General features: G+C 36.7%; 1 protein-coding gene across 3 annotated transcripts in view; it reads left to right on the plus strand.

Moving 5' to 3' along the window:
• The window catches only part of KIF5B (kinesin family member 5B), a 38,822-nt gene that overhangs the window by 18,152 nt on the left and 6,060 nt on the right, over window positions 1–14,610 (plus strand). For 2 of the 3 annotated variants that reach the window (XM_026060068.1, XM_026060069.1), the window contains 14 exons: window positions 1,296–1,444; window positions 2,824–3,017; window positions 3,793–3,861; window positions 4,972–5,178; window positions 7,216–7,359; window positions 8,055–8,243; window positions 9,118–9,235; window positions 9,735–9,796; window positions 9,882–9,991; window positions 10,377–10,478; window positions 12,594–12,654; window positions 12,752–12,823; window positions 12,996–13,100; window positions 13,612–13,828. In XM_026060068.1, the coding sequence (XP_025915853.1) occupies window positions 1,296–1,444; window positions 2,824–3,017; window positions 3,793–3,861; window positions 4,972–5,178; window positions 7,216–7,359; window positions 8,055–8,243; window positions 9,118–9,235; window positions 9,735–9,796; window positions 9,882–9,991; window positions 10,377–10,478; window positions 12,594–12,654; window positions 12,752–12,823; window positions 12,996–13,100; window positions 13,612–13,828 (1,799 nt within the window). The remainder of the gene's footprint in view (window positions 1–1,295; window positions 1,445–2,823; window positions 3,018–3,792; window positions 3,862–4,971; window positions 5,179–7,215; window positions 7,360–8,054; window positions 8,244–9,117; window positions 9,236–9,734; window positions 9,797–9,881; window positions 9,992–10,376; window positions 10,479–12,593; window positions 12,655–12,751; window positions 12,824–12,995; window positions 13,101–13,611; window positions 13,829–14,610) is intronic. The other variant, XR_003252532.1, reaches the window with a different exon arrangement.

Raw genomic sequence — 14,610 nt, forward strand, 5'->3', positions numbered from 1 at the left:
ACACACAGACACACAGACACACACACACACACACACACACACACTTAAGCTGAGCAGGATCCCGAAGACAGAGTGTATATTCTCAGGAGGACAGTGTAGCATTTGGTTCAAAATGCAGTTTAATGTATGGTCTTGGGAAGGGGAATTAATATTCTTATTTTAAAACGGGAAGAGGGAGTAAGGAGGTGCTCTACAGTTAACCTGAACCATTTGTTTGCAGAAGGAGCTTGCCCTCTGCTAACCTTGCTTTGGTAGCATACTGAATTAAATCCTCTGGTCTGTTTCTGGTATCTAATGCTCTAGTAACATTTGTGTTAATATTTATAAATTCAGTTATAAGTTGCACAGGAATTTGGAGGTACCCACTTAGAACTCTGCCACTCTATTATTAATGTCTGATCATAATGCTCCAGCTTCTAAACACTAGGTTGAATCGCTTAATTTACTGGAGCAGATTACGAAAGCTGTCAGGGTTTCGCTTTGTTCACCTGTTCTTCTGTGTTAGCATACCTCTTTTGTTTTAATTCAACAAGAAAGTTTTCAGCTGACCTTTCAGAGAAGACTGTTATGGAAAGTATACCTCGGTCACCCTAGTCAGTCTGGTATATTAATTTATTAATATTTTAATAATTCTATTAATTTAACCTGTTAGGGTTGTTCAATTTAGGCTGAAATTCTCAGCTCATAATCTAGTAGGAAATAACGTACCTTTGGGAGTAACAAGTCCCAATGAGACTTGGCAGAAAGATGCTTATAAGAGTTGTAGTATGAAAAAAGTAAATTTCTAACCAACTACTATTTACCTGACTAAATGTAGATGATCACATCCAAACTTTATGACTTGTACACCTTTTTTTGTTAATGGAGGTTTAGTCAGAGGACTTTCAGGATGAAATGAGCTGTTCTTTAAATAATCTAGATAGTTTACACTCTGAAAGTGTGTGAATGCTGTCCCTTGACCATTGGAAATACGGTGCTGGGGGTGGTGGATGCTGCCCTTACTGCCCTTTGTTCAAGGCTGTGTGGTGTCCTGACTTGAATACTTTCACTTGAAAGAATTTAGCTCAACCAGCTTGAGATTTTTGAGCGTCTCCACAGGTTATTTGATTGTTCCTTCCACTAATGGTTGCATCAAATCAACTGAAAGAACAGTAAGTTGACAGGGAGTAGGAACAAGCTTTTGGCAGAGGTGGGAGTTGCTTACATTTTCACTGATGATATGTAAGAGATTATATCTAAAAATCTTTAATTCTTAAAAAGAGCCAGTTTCAGAGCTTCTTGCTCCCTCTATGTAGAGCAAAGACCATTAAGAACACAGTCTGTGTCAATGTGGAGCTCACTGCAGAACAATGGAAAAAGAAATATGAAAAAGAAAAAGAGAAAAACAAGACTCTCCGTAACACCATACAGTGGCTAGAAAATGAACTCAACAGATGGCGGAATGGTGAGAAACAATTGAATTTTTGTTATGCAAACTTAGGCAAGAAGATAGACATTGAATTAGTCTTTAGGATACCTAAAGTAATTAAAAGCCCTATGCAAAACAATAATTAGAATGTTAAAGCTGCGGTATTAGGTCAACATTGAAGCTTACTATCTTACCCAGTTTGTATTTCAGCTGTGACAATTTTTAGTAATTGCACAATGGGAAAAATGTCTGAAAATTTATTGGTTAGGTTTTTGAACACTTAGTTTACTGGGAAAACTAGACAATTTTTAGAGTTCATCTTGTAAAAAATATATATATTTTAAAGTGATATTAATTGTAAATGCAGAAGCTGAGTAAATATTGCCTTTGGTTTTCAGATTCAAATCGATATCATAAGAACTTGTCCTCATCTAAAACTATCAACCATTTTTATAGGCAAAAAAAAAAATTGCTGCCAGCACAGAATGTGTGCCCTCCTTTCTTCTTGAATGTTTGGGTTCTCTTGGTTTGTGGGATCTGGCAAAGTGCAAATTAAATGTGAAGTGTTAAATTCAGGAAAAGAAGAACGTAGGTTGTGCTTACAGAAGCAGACATATCCTGGAGTTCAGCAGCTGTCGAAGATGGTTTTGCAATCATGCAGACAACTCCTGCACTACATCCTGGTGTAAATCTGACAAAACTGGGCTTATTTAAATCAGCTGAGGAAGATTTTTTTTAATGTATATTTACATACACTCATTCACTCTCTCACTCTTCCTTGTATGGAGATCGTATGAGACTACACCTGAAATGTTAAGTGTAGTATATTGTGTCAATATTCGGAAAGAACTAGAGTGTTGAGAAGAGCCCATATCATCCAAGGACTGCACAAAATGTTTTGTAGTAAGGCGCTAGGAATTTAGGCACTGCTAAGTGCCTTCATTAATATGTGGTATTTTCTCCATGTTAAGTTAGTGAAGTGTTCTCATCAGAAGAGGCTTAATGAACATGAAAAGGACAGAAAGTATAACCAGACAAATGTTTAAATTAGGAGTAAAGCAGTTTCATAGTAAATATGGCTAGCTATCAAAACAGACTACTGAGGGAAAAGAAAGGATTCTCTGTCTTTGTCTTCAGGACATGTTTGGATTCCGGAAAATACAATTTAATGTGGGATTTGGAGCTCACAGCAGAGTAACGGGGTGAAATGTAGTGGCCTGTGATAAATAGGAGGTCAGCCTGGATGATCTAATGGCTATTTTTTGTGTCATGAAATCTGTGAACATGATTGCTTATTAACCATGGAGCTGTACTATTACTAGGGAATATGCAATACTTTTCAGGGCTAACTTTCTGAAAGTTATTTCATGAGCAACTGTACTAAAAATACTTTATAAGCATATTTTTTATTTAAGGGGAGACTGTGCCAGTTGATGAACAGTTTGACAAAGAGAAGGCCAATTTAGAAGCTTTCACAGTGGACAAGGATATTACTGTTATTAATGATAAACCAGCTGCCACAATTGGAGTAACAGGCAATTTCACTGATGCTGAGAGAAGAAAATGTGAGGAAGAAATTGCCAAACTATACAAACAACTAGATGACAAGGTATGACATTTTTATTTAATGTAAGACCTTGTGGAAAAACATCTTGAACTACATTATCTAATACTTAATTTGCCGCGCTTCATTTGTTAGTATTGCTTGCTTGAGCATATACCTGGAGTGCCTTACTCTAATTGTAAAGGTCTGCTTAAGAGAAATCAGAAGTTGTCTTATCTGCTGCTAAATGAGTATCCTGTCTTATTTGCTTTCTTCACTTTGCTGAAACTGACAAAAAATGTACTGAAAACAAACTTATCAGTAGGTAGAAAACAGATTTAAAAAAAAATAAGAAGGAAAAGTTTGTGAGAATTTTCAATAATATTTCTACTCAGTAGGTGTAGAACATTCCTAACAGATTCTTTGGAATAATACTGTACCAGAAGGAGGAAAATAATGAGTAAGCAGAAAAACTAGTGACTGGAAGAAAAAAAAAATCCTACTGTTTTCAATTTATGCGTATTTGATTTGAACATAATTTAAAACTTAAGCAATGTACTAAATTTGGAGAGAGAGAATCTTTGAATTCAGTCTTAAGTGTTTCTTGGAAGTTAGAAGAAGAATTTGGAGAGGATCTGCGAAAACATAGTTGTATAAGAATTTTGCCTTTAAAGCATGATGTTTTGTAAGTACGCACCAGGTTAAGAGTCTAATGCGTAGGCCAGTGAATCAAAAGGATGTTTCTTTTTAATTTTATTGCTTTCAGTTCTATAATTGCCTCAAAATATGGAAAGATTGAATACCTGAAATCTATTTTCTCTCCCTGTTATTTCAACTGCAGGATGAAGAAATTAATCAGCAGAGCCAACTAGTAGAAAAACTAAAAACACAAATGTTGGATCAGGAGGAGGTGAGTTTGTCTTGCATCTTTATATTTTTCTTTTTCTTCCCCCCTTTTTTTTTTTAATTTAAAGAAACTGGGGATGTTTTAAAATGAGTCACAGTTTATGACAAGGGAGTAGGATGGCAGTTTGCTACTGTAGTAGTTTTCTTTTATTCCTAACACAAATGCTCCTCCTATTCTTTTGCCCCACTTACACTGTAGTAATGGAGCCAGCTACATTTAAGCTGGTTTACTTGTACCTCAAGCCTCCATGAAAATGGAAGGAATTGCAATGTTTTACACTAAGTCATTGGCTGTTGCTTTCAGCAAAGAAAGCTAGAGGTTTGTCAGAACTCCAAAATATCTTGATTTACCAAAGAAACCTGTTTTAAAGTTTATTTTTGGTCAGTATTGCTGTACAGGCATATTGGTGGAAAAGCAAACAAACATGTAATGGTCCTTAATAAAGAGAGAAGTATGTATGTGTTACTTCAGATCATACTTGCTGGAATATTCAAACTATTTGTGTGCACGTGTTGCCAGTGATATAATATATATTAATAATGAAACTAACGATTTCATTTGGCCAAGATACAGAAAACAATTCTATAGAGCACCATGATAAAAACAAACAAAAATCCTTGGTGTATATGAAAAGAAGGAAAAGGTTCCTGAGGACTCAGGAAGTTGGAGCTCTTATTTACTTTATTTATATAAATAAATCTACCTCTTTAGCAAATCTTCATTTTGCTTTTTTATTCCTCTTCAGCAGCTAACAGTGTTAAAATGCTGCAAGTGTAATGTCTACCTATTGAAAATTTTGTAGACTTGTGAATAGTGTTCAGCTTCTCTTTTGAAATCTTGCTACATTTCATGTGCATTTCCAGCTGCCGTTTTGAAAGATTTTGATTGATAATCATTTCCATTTGAAAAGATTTTTTAAAACTGATGACTCTGGTTATAGATGAGCAGTTTAATTTTTTTATTATTATGCTCTTGTTATACCTGAGCATACCTATTCCATGATGCTGGGCACTGTAAAAACTTAAATATACGGCATTATAGTGGGTGAAAGCATTAATTTCTTGATGGTTCTTTATTTTTATTATTTATTATAAATCCCTATCAATGTTGTAGCTTCTCGCTTCTACCAGACGGGACCAAGACAACCTGCAAGCAGAGCTGAATCGCCTCCAAGCTGAAAATGATGCGTCTAAAGAAGAAGTGAAAGAGGTGCTACAGGCCCTTGAAGAGCTAGCTGTCAACTATGATCAGAAGTCTCAGGAAGTAGAAGATAAGGCAAAGGAATATGAACTGCTTAGTGATGAACTCAATCAAAAATCGGTAGGAAATTGAAACGAAGGAATTACTGACTGTCTTCAACTTAACTTTTTTCTGTCTTACCTGCATTTCTTACTTGAAGTCATTTAAAGGCTTGAAATTTGAAATTGAAAGCTTGACTCTAAACCTTATTTCATACCAGGAAGAACTCATATTTGATGTTCTAAATAGCTGATATTCATTATACATGGCTTTCTCTTTCTCCGTTTTTTCCCCCATTTAGGAACTTCTAAGAACTTTTCCATGGCAGAGATGATCTGAAAGGTTTCTTGCTGTGTCAGAACTTGTTTCCATCTTTAGTCTGTCAGTTTGATAGTTTTCATGGATCGTTTCACTAGATCTGTAAAGCTAGATGGCATGAAACAATGTTAGTCTTCTCTATAACATTCCAAAACTATTGCAGTTTTGATTTTGCTCATGCAAATTGGCAGAACTGAGATGCAGATGTAAAAGTTTTGAGTCACTTTGCCCAGTGAAGAAATTGTAACTTGGGTTGCTTGCCTTGAGTCACCATTGTTGAATATGAGCAATGAGTTGATATATTTCACTCCAAGCTTATCTTTCTCTGAAATGCCTAAATACTAACAGTTAGTTCAGCTTGAAGCTTCCTCGGTTTGTGGTCTAGAACACATCAGTACACATCAGTAAAATCCACAATGAATAATGGACCTGACAGCTCTCTGTGTAGCACCTATGGCATTTCACCACTTTAAGAGCAGTTAAAGAAATCCTAGATGTCAGAGATTAACGCTTTAGTTACTGGTGATCTGATTCAGTTTTGTTTGTCTTTCTGGTACAGTGGAGGCAATCCTCCAATAACAATCTGCTCCAAACTCTTTCCAGTCCTAACATTGCAATGAACATGCTACAGTCTTCCTTGAAAGGAACATGTATTTGCATGCTGTATTTAAGCTGTATTTTGCATGCCATATCTTGATGCCTTCAAGAATAGTGGAGTTATTTTACATTCTGAAAGGAGTAGTCCCGAACACTGAGGACCTATTCTGAAAGAGGGCCCAGGTTCCAATATATGTGTTGCATCAGTCCCACAGAATGCATACCACTAACTGTCACATACCTGCGCAGCTTTATGGAATGACTGACAGCAGTGGTAGCCAATTATTTGGCAGACTTCAAACAGTTAAAGACAGCTGATGCTCTATCATCTTAAAATACTATATACTGGATAGGATATGCTTGTTTGCAGGCATTACAAGCAGAAAACTGTGGCGGTGCAATTCTTACTCCTCTTTGGTCTTGAAGATGAGAATTTAGTGGGCCTGGGTCTTCTAGTGCGTGTGGTTTTCAAGTAGCTCATAAGATTTGTCCAGGCTGAACTATGGCATTAAAACTGAGGCTCACAAAATCAAGAAACCTCTCTTTATGCAGCTCATAATACTTGGAAGTTTAAACTTATTGATAACTTACATGACTCTAAGGTTCCACCAAAAGTCAGATGATCTCTGGTTTTCCTATTATGAGTAGTTTTTAAATTTTAGTGGAATAGGTTAGTGGTACAAATGTATGATTTTGTGAAGTGTTTTGACTTTATTTTGAATTAGTGTATGGACTATTATGTAAGTTTAGATCTTCTAACTGATGTCCTTTGAGTGTCATGAACAAGTCAATTCAGGAGAAAGCAACAACTGTTCTGTAATGCGGTAAAATTAAAAAATGTTTCAGTGCTGTCAGTCTGTCACAGCTAACCCATGCCATAGCTATCCTTTGGCATCACTCTGCTGAAACTTTTCTGCTGTAGAACTTCCAGGGAGTTGGTTAAGACTGGAGAACAGGCAACATATTAGAGAAAGATGACTTCTTCTAGGTTATTTCTACTTGCAAATGTGGGTTGCTTGTTGTACATGAATATGCAGGCTGCTGAGCTGCAAACATTATAACCACAGCAACTCAGACCGGCTGAAAGTCTGCTTTGGAATAACTGCAGTACTTCTGAACTCTCAGGACCGGGTGCCATTTTTTTGATTTGCAAGCAATAAAGAGTATTTATTGTTTATTGAAATGTAACTTCTTTTGCTCTAGGTCACTTTAGCCAGTATAGATGCAGAGCTTCAGAAGCTGAAAGAAATGACCAACCATCAGAAAAAACGAGCAACAGAGATGATGGCCTCCTTACTAAAAGATCTTGCAGAAATAGGAATTGCAGTAGGAAATAATGATGTCAAGGTAAAGATTAGTTAGTGCAATTTTTAATGACATTTATTACACGTGTACCTTGTGAATATCTAGGATCAGAGTACTTAGTACTGTAAGGATAACTAACATGGGAAGCCTCATGTTTATTAATGATTTGAGCATAAGCACTGAAAGACAAATTTGCTTATCCTGTGCTTATACTGCGACTTATCAGGTCCCAGACAGAATTTAGTTATGCAAAGACAAAGAAGTGCAGGCATTATTTTCTGACTTATTGCTTTAGTTCATACTGTTAAAATGCTGTATGAAATGTGTCATAATCAACAGCTTCATCTCTGAAGTCTAGTGCTGACCTGCAGTGGCAGTCAGTATATTGCATGTCTTAAAAATGGATTGTGGAACTGAAATAAAAGGTAAATCTAAAAGATCACTGTAGAACAAGGCTATAAGCAGTGGTGTAAGTCTATAGAATAAGTTTGTAGGAGTAGGGAGTTGAGGTAATTTGCTAAGCATGTAATACATCTAGTTTATTCATACAAGTCTGGCAATGGAATGAACAGTATTGGGTAAAGCAAAGTTACATTTTGGAGTGTAAGTGCTTTTGGGGGGGAAATGCTTGAGGGGAGGAATGCTAGGTGCTAAGCTGCTCCATCTCATACTTAATTCTCTGTACAATAAGTATTTTAGTCATCTAAACTTTCTGTGTGTGATTTCAAACTTTTCAGCAGCCTGAGGGAACTGGCATGATGGATGAAGAGTTCACAGTTGCAAGACTGTACATTAGTAAAATGAAATCAGAAGTGAAAACAATGGTAAAACGTTGCAAACAGTTAGAAGGCACACAAGCTGAAAGCAATAAGAAAATGGAAGAAAATGAAAAGGAGTTGGCTGCCTGTCAGCTCCGTATCTCACAGGTAAATGTTTCTCTTGAATGTTTTCTAAATGTTCTTTTTCATTCATCAACCTGTTGAAAGAAAATAAAATGTTGCAGTTGCTTAGTGTTTTTAACACTTCACAAAGTAAGTTGTGATTGGACAGCCACAGGACTCTCGGCTGTATCCTCAATGCTTTATTCAATTTGAATGCTTCTGAGTAATTGAGCTGAGTGAGAGGATGTCAGAATTTCCACAGTATGGCTGTAGCCTAATAATGCTTTTGTAGCATTTGTATTAAATACTAGGGTCTACATATCCTCCATCACAGGACGACAAAAACCAATCCTGCAAAAGCGGTGGCTAGTAACCACTCTGCCTACTAATGCAATGAGTTGGAAGTGGAGTGGTAGAGTTAGCACAGTAAGATTACAGTAGTGTAGTGTAGTAGGCTTGCATAGCAAATTAAGCTTATTCCTAATGTAAGATTGGCCATTTTAATGATTGTTAGAAAAGATCAGTAATGAGACTTCTAATACTTTTAAATTGTGATCTGCATATGCAAACTTCACTATATTTTATTTTACATACAGCCCCTCATCTTTTGTTATATCAGGAGATGCATATTTCAGTTCAGTCTTCTAAATATAGTAAGCATATCTTTCCTCTGATAGTATTTAACCTTCAAAACATCTCTTCTTTCAGGCAAATATGTATTTGATTCCAATCCAGAATGAAAACAGTGTCTTATAGGCTGCATTACAAATCTACTTGCAGTAGTCATATTTTTTTAGAGAGAATTTAGTTGGCATCATTTTTGTTTTGAGATCAGGTGGTTTGTTTAAAAATGAGTATAAAGTCATTATGCAGACATTGTACCTAGTTCCAAAGTAAATGAGTCTTTCCATTTTACAAGCATGAAGCTAAGATCAAGTCATTGACCGAGTATCTTCAGAATGTGGAACAGAAAAAGAGGCAACTGGAAGAGTCTGTAGATTCCCTTAATGAAGAATTAGTTCAACTTCGAGCACAGGGTAGGAATACCTTTCTGTGTTTTTTTTTTTTTTTTTTTTCCCCCCCCCCCTTTTTTTTTTTTTTTTTTTTATTTTTTTATAAAAGACTGGGGCGGGGTGGGATTCCTTTTCTGTTTTTTTTTTTTTTTTTTTTTCCTCCCCCCCCTTTTTTTTTTAATGTTTTAAGTGTATAGCCATAAGAAAGAAACTGTTCCTGTTCCATACTATCTAGGTTGAAGGGTAGAGCTGCAGAATGGCTTTTTGTGACTGAGCGTACAGAATTAAATGAAGAGGGAGACTTGCTTGCTCTTTGAAAGAACTACTAAGAACAGGGTTAAATTGAAGATGTGACTAATTTAATTGATATACTTTGGGGAAAAAATTCCTGGGGGGATTAGGGCTCAGGGGGTGGGGCGGGTGAGACGCACAACACCTCCCTCCATCTTCCTTGTGATTACCTAGTTACCTGGCTGAAAAACTGTGTTTTTTGTTTTTTCCTCCTCTCCCCTATCCCTATTAGAAAAAGTCCATGAAATGGAGAAGGAACACTTAAATAAAGTTCAAACTGCAAATGAAGTTAAGGTAAGTTAATTTTTTTGTTCTTTAAAAATTAAGTGAAGCATAACAGCTTCTTAAAGCATGTAATATGTGCTGTTTTTTCTAATAGCAAGCTGTGGAACAGCAGATTCAGAGCCATCGTGAGACACATCAGAAACAAATCAGCAGCCTAAGAGATGAAGTTGATGCAAAGGAGAAACTTATCACTGAACTACAAGAGTAAGTAATTGCGATTATTTTGTTAGTGCCAAATATCTCTAGGCTGTGTAAGGTGGAGGGTGTGTAGGGTGGGTAGGAGGTGACAAGGGTTTCCCCCAGCACTATGTTTCTAACTTGAGTGTTGCTTCTTCCAGTGTCATATCTGACAGGTTCAGCTGATTGAACCAACATATCAGAAGCTTAAGTTACTTGTTGTTGATGATATGATTTGGATTGTAACTTAATGGGTTTCTTTTAGACCTTTGTCTTGTCAAGGAGAAGACAAAGGTCTTTACTCCTTTAGCTTAAACTTGCTAGGCATGCTAAAGATGTGCAAATCTGTTCCTTACTCCATTTCTTTCCTTTTTTGAAGTACTGGCAGGTAATATTTACTTTTTCTATTCAGCCAAAATCAGAAGATGATGCTTGAACAGGAGCGTCTTAGAGTTGAACATGAGAAGTTGAAAGCAACAGATCAGGAAAAAAGTAGAAAACTGCATGAACTTACGTAAGTGGCAATAGCACATAAAACACACGTGTACGGGAACAGTCTAATTTTTAAAAACTAGTGACCTGGTATGATGTGGGAGGTGGCTCTCATTCTATGATATGCTTATTAAAAAGAGAGCCTTCAGAGCTCTCTGACTTAATTTTTTTACTCTTAGAGTGATGGAGCCTTTTCACTGCCTTACTATTTAAGATTGGAAGTGAAATAATGAAAGGTATATTATGAGGCCACATCTTTTTCTGTGTTAATGTGCTATAAGTTGGAGCAATTTTTTTTTTTTCATTTTTTTTTCTGCTAAATATTGCATGTTTTAAGACTGGAAAAGGATTACCTTCATTGAGCAATTCCCTACTTCTTTTTGGTTCTTGTGTGATTTACTAGTTTGGTCCTAGCTTGCCTGTACTTGAGATTAAACTGCTCTATACTTCATGGAAAAACTAAATACAGTATTTTAGTGAATTAGAGGCTGTATAGTTTATGCAGAGTTTGGAACTGAATTGTGCTTGCAGGTCAGTATGTATCTTTTAAGGCTTTATACAGCAGTGACATTATCCAAGGGTCAACTGGTTCAAAACACTTCTTAATCATTAGAAATCTGACCATAATCTCCTGGAAATGTCACTAGAATATTGATGGCATGCCCTTACTGGCATGTATGAATTTCTTTAATGTGTTCCTAACTTCTGTAGACTTTTGAGAAGGCACAAACTTTTTGATCGTGTTTAAGAACACGTGGTGACTTTCAGATTGTTTCAAATTCTGTGCTAAAAAAATGAAAGACTTGATTCTTCTGTGTTGTAGAGGTAACCATTAAGCAACATGAAGGCCTTTCAATAGCCTTACTGTGAGAAAGAATGTTGGTTTAAACAACTAGAATTTTAATAGTACTTTGGTCTTGAGAATTCATCTTACTCCGATTTATTTGTATGCTACCCTTGTATGCTACCCCGTGTTAGTTAAGACTTTATTGTCTTGTAAGGCTTGCTATACATACCACACTTTTGCTTCTTAATTCATTATGGAGCCAGGCTACATATAGTGTTGATCCTTTGAAAGTACTTGCTACATTAGAAATGTTGCTCTTCAAATGACTTGTAAGAAGCATTTAAAAATAGTTTAGTATTCTGTGTCCTCTTCCAAACCATTTGAATCCAACCATTTTCCATTGTGTATCATAAACATGCATGGCATGTGGGCTGGCCAGCAACAGTGACTGACTTGCTTACATTTTATTGCCCTTCCCACTTTTTTGTTGACTTTAATAGTCCTATAAGATGCCTGCAACTACTTTGCCAGTGAGGGCTGAAGAACAGATGGAGGTGCTGAGCTATTCTTCAGGATATTTTTATCACCTGAAATGTTTAATCGTTTAGCTGCTAACTTACTAGGCTAAGGAGAAATTTCAAGAGGAAAAGAAGCTTCTTAAATAATAGCCGTTTATCTTTGTGCAGTCTGTGGCCTTCCTTCTCCAGCCTTGATTCATAAAAAGAAAAGTCTAAATCCCTTCCCGGTATTCTGTCATCTTGATGATTGCACTGCCTTACATTTCTGAGAAAGAGCATTAGTAGTACAGAGCATGTGTAGATGCAGAGCTTCTGTCTTCCTATTTACCCTGAAAGCAAAGTGCTGTCATTGGCCTATATTCTTGGAAACTGAGTTTCATTGTGTGTGATACAAGCTTTGGCAAATTTATGGGGGAATGGAGCAGGGGGAAATAAAATGAAAATCCTAGGCTCTTTCACTTGATGGTTAACATCTTCTCATCTGATCAAAGGTAAGAGTATTTGTAGGATAAGATCCTCCCAAGTATTCATCCTGATTTTGATTCTGAGAATCCTTCTTTACATATTCTAGAAATCTATAATTCATGTAACTGAATGTACTTGATGGCGTTCAGTCAACATTAAAATGATTCCCTCTTCTGCAATTTTTTTCCCCTGATTTGGATTTCTGAATGTGGTGTCATCTGTTGGCTACCTCCTTATTTAAGGTCTTAAAAGAAAAATGTTCTCTCTCTTTCAGTTTGCACCATATAGCTTTTACTACTCTAGCCTCTTAAAACATTACACTTCCAGTTTTGCTCAGATGTTTTAGGATTCATATATTCTCTTTTAGGGTTATGCAGGACAGACGGGAACAAGCAAGACAAGATTTAAAGGGTTTGGAAGAGACTGTGGTAAGCTAGTCAGGATATATTCCAAAGCCAATGCCAATTTTTTTTTTTTTGCCTGAGTTAATTCTAATTGCTTTTAAATTATTTTCTTTAACTGTAGGCTAAAGAACTTCAGACTCTTCACAATCTTCGGAAGCTGTTTGTTCAAGATCTGGCTACTAGAGTGAAAAAGGTAATGTGATGCTATAGTAAAACTTGCTGTTTCTGAGAATGTTACATGAACTTCAGTTTAAAACTAGATTAGGAATTACTCTCTTTATGCAGTGCCGTGTAATTTTTCTGGTTTGGTCTATGTCTAAGTTCAGTTTTGTACTCTTCCTCTCCCCCCACCCTTGTTGCTACAGAGTGCCGAGATTGACTCGGATGATACAGGAGGCAGCGCTGCACAAAAACAGAAGATTTCCTTCCTTGAGAATAATCTTGAGCAGCTCACAAAGGTCCACAAGCAGGTACAAGGCTTAATTTCAAGTTTTAATTAAAAAAATGACTTAAGGTGAATTATTATAGAATGCATATTGGTCATAATGTAACTGTTTTATATAATTAAGAAGTGCTTCCATGGCTTGAATGTGTTTTCAATATAAAACAATGGACTAAAATATTCCTATAAAGTTGTTTAATAGATAATTTAGCTGCATGTGGGTATGTAATGAAATAGTTGAATTTAAATTGGAGAAGACCCAGGCTAACATTTAGGGTTAGTGTATCAATCTGGAGGAATGCCTGACTGTCTCTGACTAAAGAACATAGATCTTAAGCACCTATGTTGGATAGTATGTTCTTCTACAGTGACTAATTTTCAAATGACAATCTTACTGCTGAACTATTAGATTTAATAAAAGCTTAAGGAAATATAGTATGGTGGTCTTACTATCTTCCCTGGGTTTGGGTGGCTTTTTAGCTTTTTTGTTTGGTTCTCCCATGCCTCCTTCAGCAAGAAAATAATTCAATTATTTTTAGCTGGTACGTGATAATGCTGATCTTCGCTGTGAACTTCCTAAACTGGAGAAGCGACTTAGGGCTACAGCTGAGAGAGTTAAAGCTTTGGAGTCCGCACTGAAGGAAGCCAAAGAGAATGCCTCTCGTGATCGCAAACGGTATCAGCAGGAAGTAGACCGTATAAAAGAAGCTGTAAGATCCAAGAATATGGCCAGACGAGGACATTCTGCACAGATTGGTTAGTAAAAGAGGATCCCTCACCTCCTAAAACATCTGTCTGTGTCTCTCATAATTTTTTTGGTCTTGCACATGCATGCATCTTCTAATCTTAATAGGAGCCCCATACATGCACCCATTTCTGCCAAGAGTTATGAGTTATGTTTTAGTTAAGAGCTGAACTCTGTGTGGTTTTTTTACCCTCCCCCCAAAAAAAAGTCTTGCTTTGTTAGATTGGTAGATTTTGGGGGTGGGAATGAATGACATGGACACTCAGAAGCCACAACTAACATCCTAAGACCCCTAATTTCCTGTTCTGTTCTTGTTCCAAAACATGTAGTACTCCATAGCCCTTCCTCAAGGAAAAGAGTGAAAAAATAAAAATGTGTAATAGCCAGTACTGTTTCTTAGTTTGGGGTGGGAAGGCAGTCATACTCGCCTAGTCCCCCTATCAGCCTTGCTGGTAAGTTGTCAAGAGCTGAAGGCCAGGAGGGTGGGGTGACCTATGGAGGACTTAAATGTGCCTATTGCATTATTGTTGCAGCTGTGTTCAGCTGATGCAGCTGAAATGAGCATGGGAGTTGAACTTTCCTCATATTCTGGAGGTCTGCAAAGAGCTGTTGCAGATGTAAATAAGTGATATTTTCTTTTTCTGGCTGCATCAGGTGGCAGCTCAAAGACAGATACTTTGCTACTTTATCTTTCTCTCAAGTGATCACCAATAAGAGGAGGAGAGTTCTCTAGTAAATGTACCACAGGTGTAAAGCCTCTTGTACCGAAACATCTATTCGAACAGGGCATGGC

Source organism: Apteryx rowi, unplaced genomic scaffold (assembly GCF_003343035.1).
Source record: "Apteryx rowi isolate R43461 unplaced genomic scaffold, aptRow1 scaffold_164, whole genome shotgun sequence".
NCBI classification, from domain to species: Eukaryota; Metazoa; Chordata; class Aves; order Apterygiformes; family Apterygidae; genus Apteryx; species Apteryx rowi.